At 39.4% G+C, this 22514-nt stretch overlaps 3 protein-coding genes across 5 annotated transcripts in view; 2 read left to right on the forward strand and 1 right to left on the reverse strand.

The window, feature by feature from the left end:
• Positions 1-17080, reverse strand: part of ANKIB1 (ankyrin repeat and IBR domain containing 1) — a 145135-nt gene extending 128055 nt beyond the window's left edge. For both annotated transcript variants that reach the window (XM_036761895.1, XM_036761893.1), the window contains exon 1: positions 16667-17080. The gene's annotated coding sequence lies outside the window, so the exon portion shown is untranslated. The remainder of the gene's footprint in view (positions 1-16666) is intronic.
• On the forward strand, positions 16234-17426 carry LOC118850877 (translation initiation factor IF-2-like). The gene is made up of 2 exons (XM_036760516.1): positions 16234-16480; positions 16567-17426. The coding sequence occupies exons 1-2, from the start codon at positions 16234-16236 to the stop codon at positions 17424-17426; spliced, it is 1107 nt and encodes a 368-aa protein (XP_036616411.1).
• KRIT1 (KRIT1 ankyrin repeat containing) overlaps positions 17208-22514 on the forward strand; it is a 35312-nt gene continuing 30005 nt past the window's right edge. Inside the window, exon 1 of one of the 2 annotated variants that reach the window (XM_036759969.1) lies at positions 17208-17422. The gene's annotated coding sequence lies outside the window, so the exon portion shown is untranslated. The remainder of the gene's footprint in view (positions 17423-22514) is intronic. The other variant, XM_036759970.1, reaches the window with a different exon arrangement.

The raw sequence follows: 22514 nt of genomic DNA on the forward strand, positions 1-22514 counted from the left end.
CTGAAAAAATGTACATACTTCTTAAAATTACAATAAGCTTTCACATAAATTATCTCATTTAATTCTCAAAACCACTAAGTGCTAAGAAGAAGAACTATCCTTATTTAAATAATAATAGTTAACACTTCTATAGCACTTAAGTGCCAGACACAGTGCTAAGAGCTTTTACAAGTATCGTGTCATTTGATCCTCACTACAACTCAGTGAGGCAGATGATACCGTTATCCCCATTTTATAGAAAAGGAAACCAAAGCAAACAGAGGGTAAGTGACTTGCCCAGGGATACACAGATACTAAATGTCTGAGGCTGGACTTAAACTTCAGTCTGACTCCTGGCAAGAAAACTAAAGCTCGGAGAGGTTAAATGACTTGCCCAAGGTCACAAAAGTTAGTGAAAACCTTAAAGCTACACTTTTAGATCCTATGTGACATCATTTTCAAATATGCCCCAATCTCTACCTCAAAAGCTTTGGATGTTGTCCAGTTACATAATTTTAAAGGAAATCTTATAAAAAATTAATTAAATCAATTTTTCAACGACAACTCTTTTGCAAAAGTATAAAAATTTCTTCAATTCCAATCTTCTTGTTGGAATGAAGTGATTCAAATTTCATTAAAATCAAACTAACTTCAACAGCACCTAAGGCATAAGGAATTTTATCTGTGCTAGTACTCCTTCCTTCACTGATAAAAATTACAACTCCATAACCTAATAAATGATCTTCAAAAAAATTCATCACACTGCAGTCCACCTGGTGAAACTTTTCTGAATTCTGCAAGGCTAGTTCTCCAGACACCATTGAGCCTATGGTCAGTCTTTCCAGTCAGTTAACCAGAATTTTCAGCAAAGACTATGTAGCCCCAGACACTGTGCTAAGCACAGGAGATGCAAAGAAAGGCAAATCCAAAACAAAACAATCCAGCCCTTACTTCCAAAGACCTCAGTCTAAAGGTGAAGAAGGCAAAATAACACCAACAACTAAGAAAAAACAAGATACAGACAGAATAAATTGGGAGGAGGGAGGGATGCCGGGGGGGGGATCAAGGAGGATTAGGGAGGACTGAGGAAGGTTTCTTGTAGAAGGCAGGACCCTAACTGACTCGAAGGAAGTCAGGAAAGCCAGAAGGCCAAGATGAGAAGAGAGTTCTAGACATGAGGGACAACCAGAGAAACCACTCTAGACTTTTCAAAACTTTTAATCTGGGGAAACAGTCTTCTAGAATTTAAAGACATTTTACCTATCACAATGAGAAAATAGGTACTCAGTTGGATGTATTAGAAATAAAATGACCTGTAAAGATTATCTTCAGTACTGAAAAGAAATGTAACTCTGTGAGAAACAAAAGGAGGAATTTTGTTTCCACAGGATTAAAAGTACTTCTATCTTTGAGTGATAGCATAATGTAAGTCAGAGGTGACTGGTTCTAATCAGAGCTGTAATCTTGCAGAACCAGGCTTCTGTTCAGGTGAAGGTTAGAAGCTTGTAAGCATGTTTAATGAGCTATTCGAGGGGAACATGACATGGGCACTTCAGGAGGTTGCCTCTAGCCAATGGTGATAGGGGTGGGAAATTCAAATTGGGAACACCATGAAAGGGCTCCCATTTGTCTGACTCTCTGTACTCCATTAAGGGGGGCTACCCATTTATTCAGAAAGAATAAATGTAAAATTTAATAAAAACCTTCCTGGCTTTCCAACAAGTATTGTTTATTCCTAGACTAAGTATGTTTCTCACAAACACATACATATATTAAAAAAAAAACATTACCCAATTGCTTCTATGAGGCAAATATGCTGTTACATATTTAACCAAGAAACACTTAAAAAAGAGAATTATAGGCTAATTTCCCTAAACGACTGGAAGTATATATTCAGTGTTCATGGATGGGTCAGATTAATATGGATGCAAAAACACTAAATAAAAAATTAACAGAATACAAACAATACACAAAGTTATTTATCATGACCCATTATGGTTTCTACCAGGCATTGAAGGCTGGTTTTAACTTCAGAAAAACTAGCAACATTTCATTTTTTTTTCTATCCGGAACTACAATTTCATCAGTAAACAGAATTCTGCAAAATACAATCTTAAGGAGTTGACTAAATGATGAAAGGATAACATTTGTCAAGGTTCACAAAACCAATGTGTCAAAGAGCAAGATTTGAATGTAAGTCATTCTAAATCTAAGGCTTGCTCTCCAAAAACTGTTTGGAAAAAATAAGACTATGTCAATAGATGCAAAAAAAGACTTTGCTAAAAACCAAATCCAGTCATTAATAATAAAGATGCAAAAAAGGAAAAGAAAATTAAGTACAGAGATTTCTCTCTGTGCAACTTAAAATTTTCTACATTACTATGCCAAGAGCCAAATAAGAGGCAATGGAAAAACACTAAAAGCATTCCAAATAAAATTAAGCACAAAGGAAAGACGCTCACTCTCTCTGCTTTTTATTTGACACGATCCTGGAAATTCTTGTAATTACAATAGGACAAGAAAAAGATACTGGGGAGATTAATAACAAAAAAGAAGAAATCAAAATATTACAAAATACTACTTAAAGATGAAAATAAATTTAGGAAATCTGACTTCCTCAAACAAATAACGAAGACAATGAATTCAACATAACTGCAATACACAGAGAGATCCAGAAAAATTTATTTTTATTTAACGATAAAGAAAAACAAAATAAAAAACAAACAATACTTTATCAGAAAACTATGAAATATCTGAGAATTAGTTTGCCTAAGAATACAAAGGATTTTATAACAAATATAAAATTACAACCAAAATAAAGGAGGACCTAAGTAATCGTACAGATTTATTTCATGGATGAGTCAAATTAATAGGAAAAAAAACACTCTTCAAATTACTTTAAGTAAGATAATAAACGTAAAGCACTTTGAAAATCTTAAAACACTATGTAACTTAGACATTTAAATTTTTTTTTTTATATCTTGTTTTACATCACCATCATTTCCCCCAGTATCTCATCTACTCCCTTCCTCTCCAGGAGACCCATCCCATATAACAAATAGTATTTTTAAAGACAAAAAGAGACGGCAAAAATTAGCATAAGTAATCAATACACTTGAAAGGTCTGAAAGTAAGTTTTTCAATGTTCAACACTTATGGACTTCTCACATCCCCAAAGGAGATAGGTAAAGGTATCCCATCTCTTGTTTCCACATTCACTTTTGATTTATTTTTGTGGCTGTTCTTTTTCATTTACATTGGTGTAGTAACTGCAGTACATTCATGTAGATCTTTCCATGCTTCTCTGAATTAATCACATTAATCATTCCTTATAGCACAGTAATCTATTACATTCATGTGAACTTGATTTAATTTGTTTAGACATTCCTCAATCCATTTTGTTTCCAACTCAATGCTAAAATAAAGTGCTCCTATGATATTCTGGTGGGAAAAGGGGCTTGTCTTATTAATGGATATTGGACCTAGTAATGGAATCTTCTGGGTCAAAGGGTATAGATATTTCAGTCCCTTTATTTCTGTAATCCCAAATAGTTTTCCAAAATGCAGTAGTGAGCCTGTCTTCCCACAGCCCCTATTAACATTCACTATTCTCATTTTTTGTCATCTTTGCTAATTTGCAGGATGTGAAGAGAGAGAGAGGTGTTTTGATTTGCCCTTCACTTATTTTTAGTGATTTGAAACACCTTTTCATGTGATTGTTAACAGTCTACAATTATTTTGAGAACTGTTTGTTCATATCCTTTCACCACTGGGGAATCGCGCACGTGCATGTGTGCGTGTCTGTGTGTTATATATCTCCTTCATATCATAGGTACAATGATTTTGTCTAGAAGCTTTTCTGTTTAATATAATCAAAATTAACTATTTTATCTTTTGAAATTGCCTCTGTCCCTTGTTTGGTTAAAAACAACTTTCTAAAATTTCCCCCAAAATTATTTTACTGAGTTGGAAAAAGTAATAAAATTCATTTAGAAAAATAAAAGGTCAAGAATATCAAAGGAACTAACGAAAAAAATATAAAGGAAGGAGGTTAGGCAGAACCAGGTCTTATATTATAAGGCAGTAATTATCAAAACTATCTAGTACTGGCTAAGAAATAGAAAAGTAGACCAGTGGAACATAGTAGACATATAATTTACAGCAGCAAATGACTATAGTAACCTTGTGTTTGACACGTATAAACACTTAAATTTGGGGGATAAGAATTCATCATTTGATAAAAATTGTTGGGAAATCTAGAAAGTAATCTGGCAGAAACTGGGCATAGACCAATATCTTATACCATTTACCACAAAATGGATACTTGACCTAGATATAAGGAGAGATACATAAAAATTTAAAGAACATGGAATATATTAGCTATCGGACTTGTGGATAGGTGAATAATTTATGAGTAACCAAGAGACAGAAAGCAGTGTGAGGTTAAAATGGACAATTTTGATTACATTAACTCAGAAAGGTTTTGTACAATAAAACAAACGAAGCCAATATCAGAAGGAAAGCAGAAAATTGGGGAAAATTTTTTTATACTTTCTTAAATAAAGGTTTCATATCTCAAATATATAAAGAACTTCATTAAATCTAAAAGAATATGAGTCATTTCCCAATTGATAAATGGTCAAAGGATATGAACAGGCAGTATTCCAATGAAGAAATCAAGATAATTTATAGTCATGTGAAAAATGCTCTAAATCATTAATGATTAGGAAAATGTAAATTAAAACAACCTTGAGATATCCCTTTATACCTATCGCAATGACTAAAATGACTGAAGAAGAAAGTGACAATTGATGGAAGAGATATATTACGTTGTTGATGGAGTTGCAAACTGATCCAACCATTCTGAAGAGCAATTTGGAACTATGCCCAAAAGATTATAAAAATGTGCATACCCTATACCACTTCTGGGGCTGTACCCCAAGGAGATCATACAAGGGGCGAAAGGACCCATATGTACAAAAATATTTATAGCAGCTCTTTTTGTGGTGGCAAAGAACTGGAAATCAAGGGGATGCGCATCAATTGGGGAATGGCTAAACAAATTGTGGTATATGAATATAATGGAATACTATTGTGCTATAAGAAATGAGGAGCAGATAGACTTCATAAGAACCTGGAGAGTCTTATATGATTTGATGATGAATGAAGGGAACAGAACCAGGAGAATATTGTACACAACCACAGACACTTTGCTTCTGTGATGACTAACTTTGATAGACTTGGCTCTTTTCAACAAAGCAAAGTTCTAAGACAGCTCCAAAAGACTCATGATGGAAAAGGCTATTCACATCCACAGAAAGAATTATGGAATCTGAATGCAAATCGAAGCAAACTATTTGCTCTCTTTTTTTCTTTTTTCTTTTATTTTTGGTTTTGTTACATCTTTCTCACGGTACATTTCATTGGTTATAATTCTTTACAACTTGATTATTGGGAAAATAAGTTTAATGTGAAGGTACCTGTAGAACCATATCAGATCACATGCAGTCTTGGGGGGGCAGAGGGGGAAACTTGGAACTCAAAAACTTGTGGAACTGAGTGTTGTAAACTAAAAAAAAAATTAATGAAAAAAATTTTAAATGATAATAATGAGAGATACAAATAAAAGCTATGGGGTACTTACTACCTTAGGCCCATCAAACTGACACAAATAATTAAAAGCAATGAAACTCAATGTTGGGGATATTGTGAGAAAAACAGGTATACTCTATTATTGCTTATGGGCCTGCAAACTTATATTATAAAACCTTTTTGTTGAGTCAACAGATAGAATGTGACAAAAATTACAAGAATAATCACAACTGACTCATTACTTCCACTGCTGTACCTATAACCTGAATGAATCACTTAAAAATAAAACTACCTACTCAAAGATTGAGATCTTTACAAAATAATGTAAAACGAATAGAGCAGAACTAGAATAGAGTATACACTAAGACCATACCAAAGGAAAAAAGAATTAAAATATATAGATAAAGATCCTATTGAGGTCTTAGAGTGACAGAAAAAAATTATTCTAATTTATTTACTGAAATTAATTCAAATGAAAATAAACACATTTAGCTGGTTGAGTAGGTGTTCAATGTTAAACTTTTAATGAAAATTTTATATTTTTAAATGTATACTTAATCTACTCGACTATCCTTCAAAAAAGAGGCCTAAGTACCAAAGATAGAATGATCCAGTAGTGACAGACAAGAACCTGTTATTTCAAAGAAAATTGCAGGGGAGAAATTTGCTGAATGCCTATATTTTTTTCATTTTCTCTTGTAATAACTCATACATGTAGGACTTTATAATTTATGAACTGCTCTCCTTACAACAATCCTGTGAGGTAATGCAGAATCTTAAGAGTTAGAAGAACTTCACAATCCAAATAGTTAACCCACAGCTGAGTGGTAATCCCATCTACAAGATCCCAACAAGCAGTCATGTATTTAGCCTGCTGCAAGACTTCAACTAATGAACGGGGCATGCACAGCTTTCTGAGACATCCATTCTACTTCTGGACACCTCTCTTTGGAAGCTGCATTACTTCTCGTTCTCTCACCATCCTGGTCTCTATCCGATATTCTCAAGTGTGATAATGAGCAGTATATTTATTACTATTTTCACTTTACAGACAGCTTAAGGGACATGTCCAAGAATATATAAATAGGTAACAGGTCTGAGCTCCAACCCCAAGTCTTTTGACTCCAACTCCAGTGCTCTTCCGATTAAATTATGTTGGTACTTGGCTACTCAATAGCAGCATTAGGATGGCATTTAAATAAATTACTCTGATAGGCCAGAAATAAATTTGACAAAATAGTAGGTAGTGAATTCAAAGAGTCCACCATGTCTAGAAGCTCAATGTGGTAAAATGTTTATGACCAAGCTTTAGCCCTAAAGAAAATATCTGAGTATGAAGGAACCTTCCTCCCTCTTTGCAGAGGAGTCTAGGGAGTATGGGAGACTAAGGGATATGTAATACAACTTACAATTTCTGACTTGTTTGGTATTTAGTTTTGCTGAACTGTTTCTTTGTTTAAAGGGATATGAGGGGTGAGAGGATATACTGCTAAATATAGATGGTGTAAAAACAAAAGATATCAATAAAATTTAAAAGTAAATTTGCATGAAGTATTGCATATATTCTGGTTTTGCCATTTACATCATTATAATAATTACTAATTACAAATTTTACTACAAAGGCACTGAAAAATCTATGGATCTAATAATCATCACTTAAGTTATTACAATAATGTACCTCAAAATGTAAATCTAACTGTAGCCATAAACTCTGGTATTATTCTCTTTATACATGACCATTTTCAATCAGCTTACTAAGGCATAAAATCAATCAAGATTAATATTTTACACTAATGGTTTTCAAAGGAATATACTTTTAGGTGCAGGACACTTAGGTTTTTATTGGGAACTATCTGTTGTGTACTGTTTTAAAAATGAAAACAAGTAAAAATATCTTTACGTATTCTGTGATAATAATAAGTAAAAAATCTTACTGGCTTCACATTAAAATCAAACTTTGATCTCACCAATGCTGGAGACAAACAGATATATGGATGGATGGAGCATTCATGTATTAAGCACTTACTTTGCTGTGTATACTAGACACTGTGTTAAGTACTGGATATATTACCCTCAAGAAGGTTACATTTTAATGGGAGAAGACAACAAAAAAAGGGGGCTAAAAAAGTAGTTTGTGGAGTCCAAAGTTTGGTGGAGATAAAAATAAAGGCTAGGATACAGTCTGCATAGTATCAAGATGGCTGGGATGTGTCCAGGTTATAGTATGACAGACAAAAGTCATACAAGTTTAAATAATCAAGAAGCAAAGCCCTAGTAGTAGTGAGAAAAAGTAACAAATCTTATATCACTCATCTGAAAAGGGGAGAAGGCACCAAACACTTAGAAAAATATTGACTTTATTATTATGAAAAAATGTATTTAAGAAAATACTAATAACTACCAATTCCCATGCCCACTTTCCCATCTCTACAAAATCTTCAGGAGATAATTTTTACACCTTTCAAGGATTTCACTGATGAAGGTATGAGGAAGGCAAGTTTACACAAATGATATTCTACAGCAGATGACATCTTCCCATTCACACCATTTTCCAAGATTTATTGATGAATGTCTCTTGATCATAAATATTTATCATTGATAATTGATTCATGTTTGTTCCCACTTCTTATACTATCTTCACTGACTTTATGCATGCAAAAGTTTTTTAATTGCAGACTATCTCCTCCATATTTGCTTTAAAAATATCTTCCAAAGTTATAAAATATACTTACACTACTCTTCTCATTTTTAATGATATGACTCCTTATGTTCAGGTCACATATTCGATTAAGCTTATCTAAGTAGCTGGTATAAGTGGCTGGTCTAAACCTAAAAAATGCCAAATGCTTCCTAATTTTCCCAGGAGTTCTTGTGAAAAAAGGAGTCTTTCCACTAATAATTTACGTTTTTGGGTTTATCAAACATTGATTTATGATTGCTTCTGTTCTTTTTCAGCCTGCTCCACTAAAATCCACTAACAAATAGTTTTGGTAACTACTGTTTTACAATCATCCGAGGTCTGGAAAAAACTTCTTCAGTCATGCTTTATTTTTCTATTTCACTTGAGATTATAGGGCTTCTGTCATTCCAAATGAATTGCAATTGTTTTGCCTAGTTCCTCAAAATATTCTCAAGGTCAGGGGTGTCAAACACATGTTCTACAAATGGCCCACAACATTCCCAAATGCCACTGAACAAGATTAAAATATAACTGGGAAATATTTAACAAAATAAATAAAAATATAATAAAAGATAATATTACATTTTAAAATTAAGTCAGTATGAGGCCCGCAGGGGTCCTTATGTACAATTTAGTGATCTGTTTCTACTAAAGCTTGACACCACTGCCTGAGGTAATTTGGTAGCATCACATTAAGTCCATCAGTTAACTTGTAGTATCATAATTTTTTATCATATGGCCACAGCTCAACCACGATAATGACTGTCTTCAATTATTTGTCTCTTCGTTTTTGCAAACAGTATTATGTAGTTGTAATTATAAAACTCTTTCAAACATCTTTACAGATTAACTCCCAGATATTTTATACATTTTATAGTTATTCTGAATATAATTTCTATTATTTCTTTCTGCATTTTTTTTTAGTGAAATGCTGATACTTGCTGAAGCTATTAAATGAATAAATTAGGTTTTTGGTTTTTTTTTTTTGCTGGGTTTCTAAATAAACCATCAGGCCACCTACAGGCAGGAAAAATTTTGTTCTCTTGTTTCTATATTTAGCATTTCTTGAACCATATTAAGAGTGGGAATAGTGGGCATCCTTGCTTTCCCTTGCTTGTAATGCGAAAGCTTCAAACAATGCTATTTCTTGGTGCTAAGGATATGCCTTTGGTCATACCGAAGGACTCTTCAATGCTTATACTGGTTAAGGTTTTTGACATAGATAAATCTGTAGAATGCATTCTTGCTGAGGTTTGGGTTAGACTAGATGGTCCCTGATACCCCTACTGAGATTCTGTGAAAAAATAACACATTCCATGACCATTTCATTTTACAGTTAGAATAAAGCTGTGTCTATGTGACACCAAAAAGGAGCACTTCAACGGTGGGGGCAAAAATTAGTTAAATTGGTTATTTGGCATCATGCAGACGCCAAAAATAAGGTTTGATTGAAACTAGAAAAATAAACAACTAAGCTGTTAAAAGAACCAAAACTCTGGAACTGGTGAACCTATGTTTGATAATGGTAAAAAATATTGTTAAAGAAAAATTTTATAGGTATTATAAATTACAAAAAACCTAATAACAATGTTGTTTTTTTCATATAAGTGAAAACAATCGTTAAGTGAACTGAATAATGAGTCAAAAGCAATTCCTCTGCAAGAAAATTAAAAACAAATAAATTAATCTTTATAAATGATCATCTTATTCCCTCCCAAAATCCTCTTCCAGTGTCTCATTTTGTTATGGAAGTGACCTTGGATTCAAAGGCTATTCAGAAGGGTGCAAGCACTGAAATATTTTACCAAGCTAGTAACAGACTCTGTCAGACAACCTACCTAAATTTGGAGAGGTTCATTAACAGGTTGACCACAGAATCAACAATTTTTTGACCACAGCAATTCTCAGGGCCTATCTACCCACATATCCCTAGGAGGTAACTGACTAAAAGACATGCACATCAAAATATTTATAGCAGCACTTCTTGTAAGAGCAAAGAACTGGAAACAAAGTAGATGCCTGAATAGTATCTAACAGGATCATAAATACTGAGCTAGAAAGTATTTCAAAGACCATCTAGTTCAAACTGATTCTTTCCTGCCCCCCATATTATAGAACTGAGGTCCAGGGAGGTTATTTCCCCAAGATCACAGACAGTATCAGAGCTGGAATTTGAAACCAAGTCCTATGACTCCACTGTACCACTCAACTGGGAAATAGCTAAACCAGTTCTGGAAAATAAATATAATGGAATGAACTGATGCAAAGTAAAGCAAGCAAAACACACACACACATACACACACAGAGAATTCCCTCTACTCTTCTCACATCAATCACTCAGATGCCTTCCTTTACCATTTCTTGTTTCATCTCTATCTCACATACAGAAGTAGATCTTCTTGGCAAGGCTAAGCCTTCTGCATTCACAAACTATCCCCATTTCATCTCATCTTCTCTATTGCTCCCTCTATCATCCCCATTCTTATTAATCTTCAATTTCTTCCTGTCTCCTAGCTGATTCCCTGATACCTCAAAACATGCCCATGTCTCTGCCATCCTCAAAAACACCTCCCTTGATCCATCAATCCCCACTAGCTATCTCCCTTATCTGGCCGCCTTTTTGTAGCACCTGAACTATTTGAGTTTATCTACGATGGATGATTCCACTTTTTTTTTTTTACTCACTCTCTTCTTGCCTCTTTGCAGCCTGTTTTCTGATCTCATCCTTCAAATGAAACTTTCCCAAATAACCAATGACCTCTTAATTGCCAAATCTAACGGCTTTTAATCAATGTTCATCCTCTATGATTTCTGTGCAGCCTCTGACATTGTCACCCATTCTCTTCTCCTTGATACTCTCTTCTCTCTAGGATTTGGAACACAGCTCTCCTGGTTCTCCTACCTGACTGTTCCCTCTTTCCCTCCTTTGCTGGATCTTCATCCAGGTCTGGCTTGATAGTAGGCTCTGTCCCAGGCCCTGTTCTCTTCTCTCTATATACTATTTCATTTGATTATTAGCTCCCATGGATTCAATTATCATCTCTATGTAAATGATTCTTACCTATTTTCCAGCCCTAACCTTTCTTCATCTACAGTCTCACATCTCCCAGCTGCCTACTGGGAATCTTAAACTGGATGCCCTGTAGACATCTGAAACTCAACATGTTCAAAACTGAAGTCATTATCTTTTCCTCCAAAACCGTCCCTTCCTCCTATTTTCCCTATTATTTATACCACCATCCTCCCAGTCACCCAAGCTTAGAATCTAGGTGTCATCCTCAACTCCTCACTCTCTCACCCCCTATAAAGAATCAGTTCTCTCATTTCTACCTTCATAATATCTCTTACATATGTCCCCTTCCTCTAACACTGCCACTACCCACGGGAAGGACTTCATTCCCTTCACCTCTGAATTGCTCCAATAGTTTGCCTTTTGGTTTGCCTGCCACAAGTCTCTTCCCACCCATGACCACCCTCCACTGAGCTGTCAAACCGATCTTCCTAAACTGAAGGCCAGACAGTATTACCTCTCTGCCATTAAATAAATTCTAGTTTCTCCTTGTAGTTTCCAAAATCAAATATAAAAATGTTTGTCTTTTAAAGCCCTTCATAACCTGCCCCCCTCCCCATATTCTGTGACCCACTGATATGGATGTCCTACCTATTCTTGAGTAAGACAGCCTCCTAACTCTCTGAGTTTTCACTGGCTGTCCTTCCATGCATAAGTTTCTTCCTTTTCATCTCTGCCTCTTGGGTTCCTTCAAGTCTCAACTAAAGTCCCACATTTTGCAAGAAGCCTTCCCCAGTCCTCCTCAATCTTAGGACTCTCCCTCTGAGATGACTCCCAAATTATCCTGTATTTCTCTCGTTCTTACATCTTTGTTTGCCATGTTAGCTCCCTCTTTGATCATGAGCCCCTTGAAAAGTGGAAACTGGATTTTTTTGTTTTTACCTTTCTTTGTATCACTAGTGCCTGGCACTCAGTAGGCTTAATAAATGCTAGGTGTTTACAGGAATGTGAGCAGGATAAATATGAAAACAGGCTTAAAAAGACTTTAGAAATACAATTAGCTAAGTCTGGAGATCTATAAGACGTTAATATGGTAAAAGTATGGATATTCAGGTATCTCTCAAACAAAAGTGATAAGGAACTATTCATCAATTACTTCTAATGGCACTTTGTTGAACACTGAGCAAAGTGAAGCTAACTAAATTTTAAAATAATACTGATATAAAGGAAAATATTCAAAGAAATAAACATTCACAATAAGAACAACACAAGCTAATAAATATTTACATAGAGAAGTTTTAGTGTTTGAGGCATCAAACTGTTAAATGTGAAATGTTCACTGAAACTGAATGGGTAATGGAAAATTAGCACCCTTATTTTTATCAGAAATAAGGGGCCTTTTCTATCAGAAACTGGCCAAAAAGAGAGCAATAACAGTATTATCAACTCTGTTTTAAGCAAAACAAACCGGCATAGGTATTGTTGAAGAAAACTACAAATGAAACTTTCACAGTCTAAAGCAGCAGTTCTCCAAGTTTTTGATGTCATGACACCTATATGAGTTGAGTGCTACGTCTACCGTTAGGAAGATCCAAGTTTAAATCCAGTCTCAGATACTAACTAGCTGTGTGACCCTGGGCAAGTCACTTAACTTCTCTTTGTCCTGGTTTCAACTGTAACATGGTGACAATAATAGCACCTATCTCAGAGCTGCTGTGAAGATCAAATGAGATAAAAATTGTAAAGTGATCAGCAGAGTGCCTGGCACAAAGTAGATGCTTAAGAACTTCTCCCTTTCTTCCTATACATTTTCTTAAAAAAAAAAAACATATAAATCAGTATCTCTAAGGATAGAAAAAGTGTTATACGCCAGGGGCGTATGATGTTAGTTAACCTTCAGCTTCTTCAGAACAAAACCTGTGAGGTAGGTAGTTCAAAGATTAGAGAGATAATCAAAAAAGTTTCAAAGCAGAAGTCCTGATTAATACGAACATAAAAATAAGCTATCAGAGACAGAGGGTTCCTTTAAAGAAACAAACTGGAAACAAACAAAATAACCCAAGACAACTTGGTGAAGTGGAAATTTCCTACAGTAGATTTGGAGTCAAAACTTGGATTTAAGTCCAGGAGCTGCTATTTATCACCTGGGTGATGTTGGGTAAATTATATCAATTCTCTTAGACTCAGTTTTCTGTTAAATGAGGTATGAACAAAATGACCTATAGGTCTCTTTTAGCTCAAAATCTGTGATCCAATAAATTGCAAACTCTTCTACAGCAAGGAGTAACTTTTGCCTCCTTTTGTATTCCCAACACTTAACAAGTACCTGGCATATAGTAGGTATTTAATAAATGTTTATTGATTTGCCTAAAATAGTTTTAAGAATAGCATAGAACTTTCAACACTAAACAGAGTAACTTTCCTCAAGTTGATTATCTTAATAGATTACTGAAATAAAGACAAATCTAGCATTTGAGATTAGTGCTTACCAATTTCATATAAGTGAACTTTACCCTGAAGAGAAACTGCCTTAAAAAGTACCCCAAAACACTGACAGAAGCTTTACTAATCCTAGGAGAACTATTAGGGCTTACTTAGGATAGGACTTCATTTTGATTTCTCATTCGAGAGCAGGATGAATTTTTTGTTAACATAGGCCTCCACTCAAGTCTTCCTCTGATGCCTTAGGATGCCATGGCTTCTCCAAGACACTGAGGATACAAATCCCAGCAAGCCCTACCAAGCTAGAAAGATTAAGAACACAGGCCCAGCAAGGCTTACTGATTAATAAAGTGTCTGGGATTTATTCATTCTATAAGCATTTATTATATGCTTATTATGTGAGACACTGTGCGTACAAAAAAAGATTACACATGCATCAGAGTACCCACTCCAGTGAAATCAAATAATGTCTAGGTACTGAAGTTACTAGGGACAGAGACGTAATGAAAAGAATATTAGACTAAAAGGCAGGAAAAAAGGTCTGGCTCTGATACCTTGGGGAAAATCAATTGGCCTTCCTCAATCCTGGTTTCCTCAGCTGTAAAATAAGGGTATTCCCAGACTCCTAGATTTTGAGTTGAAAGCAACCTTACAGATTAGATCCTGATCTTATTTACAGAGGAGCAAACAGACCCCTGAGAGCCTTTAGGATTTTCCCCAATAACCAGTGGTTCACACCCCTCCCCCATCACTGTATTTATCTTTGTACTTACTTATCAGTGATCACACTGCATACCCCAACAGAATCTGAGCTTCTTGGAAGTTCATTTATCTTTTTATGGTCAGCACTTAACTCAAGGAAATGTTTTTTGATTGACTGGTCCAACAATTAGCAGATATGACCACAATTTGAACTCAAGTCTGACATCCCCCACCCCCCACTCCATGTAGCTGGATTAGATGATTTCACAGATTCCTTCCAGTCTTGACCTATAAATCTCTATCTAAATTGTAAATTAGTGACCACTCATTTATTGGATCATTTAACTCAAAATTACCCTGTAGTTCATTTACACAAGTTCAGTCCTTGCCACTACACAACAGACATCAGGAACAAAAAGAAAAGAAAGTAGCTCTCTCTGAGGTAAACACACCACAAAAGTGGGAGCAATGTTATCTACCAACAAGCACTTATTACAGATGAGTCAGTCAGGTCCCCCACACTACTTAGCAGAAACTCAGTTCAAAAGACAAATTAGACATAGTTCCCTTATAGCACATTCTGAAATTTAAACATTTTCTCCCTGTGAACATGTAAAACTGCTCCAAAAGGAAAACAGAGGAAACTGATCTTGGAGAAAGTAGACACAGTAAGTTACTTTATCAAAGATTTTCTCCCCATGATTGCTTACCTCTCTACAAGGTCTGTACATATCTCCACTCCTCTTTCCCCTGAAAGATTCTGGGTGTTTTCACCACTCAAAAACAAAACAAAACAAAACCCACAACAGTGCTCTCCATTGGTTCCTGAAATAGACCAGTAAAGTACACTTCCTGCTATAATAAAATGCAGTTCCTGAGGTAACTCTTATAAGCCAATTTCATACTGAGTTCAACGGATTGGGAGCACTTAAAAACCCAAATGCTACAAATTCAGCTGTTAGAATTTCCGAGAAAAACTGCTTAAGAAAAATCCATATATTTTAATCTTTAGGACAGGTATTTTCAAATGACTTCACGTCTCAGGGGGAAAATAGTTTATATTAGTAACCTACATTATAAGTTAAAAACTTAGTCTTCGTTAAAATGCAAAGCCAAATTATTCCTTAATAAAAATTTAATTTGCTTCCTATAGTACCGGTGGAATGCCACATTCATGAAGAGATTCACTATCATTTTATAACTGAATTCATCAACACTTTATTCTAAAAATATCTAATTTCTAGAAAGTTCGGCAGTGACAATTTAAAAATAAACGTCGGTTATAAAGCTACAGCGTTTTAAAGTTTCCAAAGCATTTTACACACATTAGCTCATTTCAAAAAGCAAATCTTATAAACACGAATGAAAAATTTGAATCCAAACTCCTCAACTGCATATTAAAGCTGTCTACAATCCCTAGACACATTTCCTAACACGAGCAGGAAGGTCAAAGGCATAAAGGCAAGATGTGTCATCTGCTGGGAAGGGGAGGGGGATGGCTGACTTCAAGTTCACTAAAAAAAAAAATTTAAAACTGAGTTTCCGGGCTTGGAAAATCATAAATAATAGCTGTTTGAGAATATTAAATCAGACAAGATATTTGGCAATCTACAAAACAACTTGCACCAACAAAACCTTCCGAATCAAAGACTCACATTTTGAAGTTCACAATTTAAAATAAGGAAATGCGAATGGATTCACAGAAAGTACCCCTGGCTAGCCTCGCATATACTTCCCTAACTAAACCGTGCGTTTCTCACGAAGACACCAAAAAGCAGCTTTTGTCTGCACGTCTATTTTTCAGGGACATGACTAAAGCTACGAAGTAATGGAGATGTTCGCTTCAGACGAGGTCCGAGGCAGGGCTCCTCCAAAGGCCCCGAACCGGCGGGTCCCCGCAGGGCTCCATCTCCGGCCTCGCCCCAGGGGCCCTCCGGGCTCGACACCCCGACAGCCGGGGGCTTCCCGTGCTTCTCCCCCAGTCCACTGGGCTTTTGTCCTGAGATCGGGCGGCCGAGACCCTCAGTCTCTGCCCGCCCCGAAGAGCCCACTGTCCCCCCCCGCCCGGCTCCGGGGTGTGCCGGGCGCCCCCGACCTGCAGTCGGGGGTCGTCACCCCAAGGAGGAAGAAGCCCAGACCTGTTTTTAGAGATCTTTTCCAGGCGGAAGGGCACGGGCTTCGCCCAAAGAGGAGTGGGTGTGGGTCCCGCCCGAGAGAAGCGGGACAGCACAGGCGGGGGGCGGGGCGGGCCTGGGACTCACCGAGGCTTGGCTGGGCAGGGCCCGGGGGTTCGGGTGGGCTCCACTCCGCGGGCTCGTCCCGCCTCCTCGACCCGGGGGCTCCGGGGCCGGACGTCCCTCCCCTCCCCCGCTCCTCGCCCCGGGATGGGTTACAGAGGGAGGAGGGGGCTCGGGGCGCGGCGCGGTCCTTAGACAGGAGTGGCGCCCCCCATGCCTCTGGGCCGCCGCTCCGCCTCTTGGGGGGCTGGGGGAGGGAAGGGCGGGGGCCGCTGCCTCCGTCTGGCGCTCAAGTCCGTCTCATCGTCGAGCCGCCGCCTCCCGCCCGCCCTCCCGGCCCTGGCGCTCCGCTCCGGCCGAGGTCGACCACCCTGAGCAGCCGCGTTCCGCAGGCAGGCTCCGGCGGCGGGAGCGACGGGAGCAGCGACGCTGGCTACGGCAGCCCCTGGTAGCGGCGGCGGACAGAACAGCGCCTCGGGCCGGCAACCCGGAAACTGAACCGCTGCCGCCGACCCCGCCGGGGCTGCAGGGGGCGCCAACCCGGAAGCTGATCCCTCGGGCTCCCGGGAGGTGCGAGGCGGGGCCCCAGGGGCGGGGCAGTTGCAGCCGGCGGCCCGAGGCACCGGCCCGAGGACAGCTGCGCGGGGTTGGGCGGTCCGGCTTCCTGTCCCCGGAAGTTGTGCCGAGACGTCGTGGTCGCCGTGGGCGAGGGCGGGGATGCGGAGGCGGCGACTGCCGGCTTCCCTCCCCCGACGGCCAGGCTTGGCCCGCTCGGCTCCGGTAAGAACCGCGCGCGGCCTGCGCCCCTCCCTCTGGGGCCGGGCCTGGGCCTGGGGAGGGGAAGGGGAGCGGAAAGACCCCTAGGAGGGGCACGGGGAGCAGACCCCCAATCCCGGGCTGGGGGATGGGAATGGAAGAAGAACTCTGGGAGAGGGGAGGGAGCAGATCCCAGACTCGGGGATGGAGGGGAGCACTGGGAGGGGAGGAGGAGCAGACCCCAGACTCTAGGATGGGGAAGCACCAAGAGGGGAGGGGAAGCAGACCCCAAATCCTGGGCTGGGGGATGAGAGTGAGGGGAAGACCCCTGGGAGGGGGTGGAGAGCTGACCCTAGACCGGGCCTTCCTTTCCCCCGCAGAGAGGTCCTTCTTTGGCCTGTGATCGATGAATCAATCGATCGCTAGGTCCCGGCTTCCTCCTGCGGGGGAGGGGGGGGAGAGAAAAGGATCCGCTGTTCAGCCTTACTCGGTTTGACAGCCTGTCATCCCGGCCCCCTCCCTGCTGTCTTCCGTGGGCTTTGGAGCTTCTTTCTAGGCGATTACCCTCCTCTCATATAGTAGCGCTGAAACCGCTTCTGGCCGGTCCCCAGCCCCGCGGGCCTTTCAGGCAAGACCCTCTCAGACTTAGCCCGAACCCTTTATCTTTCCCAACAACTTATCCTACCTCTTTCTTGTTGGTACTTGGTTGTTTACATGTGATCTGTCGCATTAAACTGAGCTCCTGAAGAGCTGGGACTGCCCCGTTCCCCCCAGTTTTTGTATTCTAAGCACCTCCCGCACGTAGTAGATGCTTGTCTAGTAACTTTTTGGCAAGCATATTCGTTCATCTCCGTGGCTCGAGGTGACCAAATCCCTTTCCTTTTACGATCTTAACTGTCCCCACATTCTAATATTTTTGTTCATCCAGTGGGCATGGGGAGGGGACGGCCTACTTTTCCAGAACTGCCAAAATTTTCAACCTAAATGAGCTATTCAGTTTTTTAGAAAGCATTTATTTTACTTACACCTGGTGCAAATCACTGTGCTGGGAGAAATGGAAAATTTAGAGGTAACAGTGTATTTAAGGGTGTGGGAGTCGTACCCAGATAGCTACTGTACCAAATATATTTTTTATAACGACCTAAAAGATACCAAGTGTTTTGTGAAGTCTACAGTGGGGAAGGAGCGTAAGACAGCTAAGGTTTTTCTGGAGGTGGTGCTGCTTGAGTTGGCTTTTAGGATAGGTAGAAGGAATACAACAAGTGGAGGGAGGAAAGGACATTCTAGTCAGAGGGAACAATGAAAGTAAAAGTAGCAAAGTAAAGTATGGGATGGGAGGCAGCTCGGTGCCTCAGTAGATAGAGTGCTGGGCCTGAAAGAGTCAGGAAGACCTGGGTTTAAATTCGCCCTCAGACCTCGGACAAGTCACTGAACCTCTAATTTACCTTAATCCACTGGAGAAGGGAATGGCAAACCACTCGTGTCTTTGCCAAGAAAAGTATTGGCAAATGTATTGGCATGCTGTGGTCCACAAGGTCACAGAGTCAGACAAGAGTGAACAACAGCAAAGTATGGAATGAGCTCTGCAGTTCGGCTTCTGTACAGAGCATATGGAAAGGACTAGTATGAAATAAGGTTGGAGAGAGCCGTGCAAGATTGGAGGGCTTTGAATGGCAGACAAAAGAATCTGAACTGTACTCACTAGGCAAGAGGGAGTCATTGAAGGGTTTTGAGCAAGGAAGTGATGTGACGGGAGTTCTTTAGGAAGAAAAGTTGCTATGAAGAATGGTTCAAGGACGGGTCGAGTTTAGGAATGAGAAGACATAAGAATCACAATTGTATAAGCAGTTGGCAGTGGAAAGAGAGGAAGAGAAGGTGCCACAGATATTGTAAAGTTAAAATCAAAACCGGATACTGAATATTAACAGCGAAGGCGGAAATAGTCAAACGGTGCCAAAGTTTGGAAGGTATAGAAATCTGAATGAATAGAAGTGCTATTGATTTGTAATGAAGTCAGAAGAGGAGTAGATTTAGGAGAAAACATAATTATCTCAATTTAGAGGTTGACTTTTCAATCCCCATAGGACATAGAGGTAGAGGTGTTTTGTAGGCAGCCGGAAATGTGGATGGAGCTAGAGCCAGGAGAGAAGTAGGTACTTTTAGTTGGTATGTCGTAGCCTCCTTTATTAGTCTTTACCTAGTATCAGTTACTAGCAGGAATTCTTTGCCTAGGGTAAATGGAGTATGACCTGTCAATCAACAGGGAAATAGTGGTGGAGAAATTGCTTTGATACCTTTAAACACACCAGAGATGACACACTAAAGCTCAGGAATCTGATGGGGATACAGGGGCGTAGAGTATTGTTGACTTTTCCTTGTTCTCCAAATAAACTAACACTTTGTGTTCTTGTTGGAATATTCTGTTCCTGTGGCTGGGCATAAACATGGAATTTACATGTATTTAGAGCTGAATGGAACCTTATAGTAGGTAATCTAAAGCGCTGCACTTGAGGACCTAGAGGGCTGCAGGTTCCCCACCCCTGCTCTAGGTTTTCATTGACACTACTCTCCTTCTTTTTCTCTTACTTATCTGACTCTTCCCTGTTAGTCTCCTTTGGTGGCTCCTCATCCAGATCACACCTGCTAACCTTGGGTGTCTCACAGGGCTCTGCCTGGGCTCTCTGTATACTGTTTCACTTGGTGATCTCATCATTTCCATTTGATTCAATGATCATCTCAGTATTGATGATTCTCAGATCTTTTTATCTAGTGCTGGACTCTGGGCTGACCTCTAGTTTCACATCTCCATCTGTTTATTGAACATCTCATATTGGATGACCCTTGGACATCTGAAGCTCAACATGTCCAAAACTGAACTCATCTCCCCTCCCCCCAACACCTGCCCTGTCTTTTAGGCTTCCTTATTACTGTTCAGGGCACCACCATCCTCCTGTCACCAAGGCTTGAAACCTAGATGTCATCATCTACTCCTCACTCTCTCTCATCTGTTGCCAGCCTTTTGATTTTATCTTTGTAATGCCTCTCAAATACCCGCCTCAAACCACCTGCTGACTCTGCCATCACTCTTCTGTAGTACCTTATCACCTAACACTTGGACTATTGTTGGTCTGCCTGCCACAAGCTTCTTCCCTACAACAAGCCATCCTCCATTCATCTGTCAAAGGAATCTTCCTAAAGTTCACACCTGACCATGTCAACACTCCCACCCACATACATACACACAACCCAATAAACTCTAGTTTATCCTGTCATCTCCAGGAAGAAATATAAAATTCTCTGGCATTCAAATCTCTTTGTAACCTGCCTTTCTGCCACCTTTCCTAGTAACACCTAATTAACACCCCCCCCCCCAATCCTTACCCAAATACTGTTCAGGCCAGAGACATTGGCCTCTGCCATTCCTAGAACAAAATATTTCATCCCCAAATTCTGGGCATTTTCATTGGCTGTCCCCCCTAACCCCACCCCTGCATGGATTGCTAGCTTCTTTGACTCTTGGTGTCCCCAGCTTGCTTTAAGACCCAGCTAAAAATCTCACCATCTACAAGAAGCCCTTCCTTCTAGTGTCTTCTCTCTATTGATTATTACCAGTTTATCCTGTAAACAGCTTGTTTGTACATAATTTTTTCATGCTATCGTCCCCATTAGACTATAAGCTCCTTGGAAACCTGGGCTGCCCTTTTTTTGTATCCCCAACACTTAGCACAGTGTCTGACACATAGGAGGTACTTAGGTGACTGACTCTGAGGCAGGGGTAAAGGAGTGAATTACAGTCATGGGAGAAGGCCATTGCAAAGGCATGAAGACAAAAGGTAGGAGATAGATTGTCTGTGAGGAACAGAGAGAAAGGGATTTTGGTGGGATTGCTGAGTGCAGGAGGAAGAGTAATGTCCAACAGTTTTGGGCCACCTTGTATAATGCTTTCAAAACTAAATAGAAGAGTTTATATATTTTATCCCAGAGGCCACTGGACTTGATTAAAAGGGAATCATATGGTCAGATATGTGTTTAAAGAAAATTACTTTTTTTTTTTTTGAGGGAGGAAGGCCCGGCAATTGAGGTTAGGTGACTTGCCCAAGATCACACAGCTAGTAAATGTGTCAGGTGTCTAAGGTCACATTTGAACTCAGGTCCTCCTGACTCCAGGGCTGGTGTTCTACTCACTGCTCCACCTAGCTGCCCCTAAGGAAAATAACTTTAACAAGTAGTGTGTAGGATGAAATGGTATGGTGAAAGACTTGCAGCTGGGAGACCAGTTAGGAGGCTGTTGTGTGAAGTGATTAGGGCCTGAACTAAGGTGGTAGCTATGAGTGAAGAGAACAGTTGGGATGAGAGAGAGTTGTGAAGGTAGACAACTGAGATTGGGAAACTGACTGGATTTTGGGGGTTTGGGGAAAGTGAGCAGTTAAGAATAATGCCAACATTAAAGCCCAGAAGATTGGAAGGATATTGGTTACTTTCAACAAAAATGGGGACGTTTGGAATTCCAGAGGCTCTAGGCAGAAAGATAATGAGTTACGTTTTAGACATGTTAAAATGTCTCTGGGATATTTGCATCATTGAAATGTGTTCATTCAGATGTTTTGATGATCATCTGTCGAAACAGCCGCATACCTCAACTCATGGGCATTGATCACTACTCATCTGATTTCAGACCCTTCCCTCAATCAGGCACATTCTATTCTAATCATACAAATATACAAGAACAGTTCCTTTGGAGCTGATAAATAAAAAGGGAGAAAGAATTCCTAGTGTGTAAGAAAAAAAGACCAAGTGGAAGAAGAGTAAACAAGGGATTTTTTCCTCCATTTTCACTCTGATCCCCTCATCTAATCATCCAGATATGAAATTTACCTAGTCATCAAAAGCCAAATGTTACAAACCACAGCCTTATCTTGCTCATTTCCTTGCCAACTTCAGTATATTCTCTCAAGATCTCTTACTAAATAAAATTTAACCTTAAGCGTAGAACTTTTTTTTCCATATTCAGTTATCAATACCTCTTACTCCCTTTTCTCTTATTTCTATCTCAACTTAATCATCCCATTTCTTTCTACTCTGTCCCAGGTAATTATGTTAGTACTTATTCTTTAAA

This window comes from Trichosurus vulpecula, chromosome 5 (assembly GCF_011100635.1).
Source record: "Trichosurus vulpecula isolate mTriVul1 chromosome 5, mTriVul1.pri, whole genome shotgun sequence".
NCBI classification, from domain to species: Eukaryota; Metazoa; Chordata; class Mammalia; order Diprotodontia; family Phalangeridae; genus Trichosurus; species Trichosurus vulpecula.

Excerpts from the sequence above, each read along its gene's own strand:
- LOC118850877 (XM_036760516.1), top strand. The coding sequence starts at position 16,234 with ATGGAGATGTTCGCTTCAGACGAGGTCCGAGGCAGGGCTCCTCCAAAG. Across the intron at positions 16,481-16,566 it reads CCCCCCCGCCCGGCTCCGGG|GCGGAAGGGCACGGGCTTCG; the intron begins GTGTGCCGGGCG and ends GATCTTTTCCAG.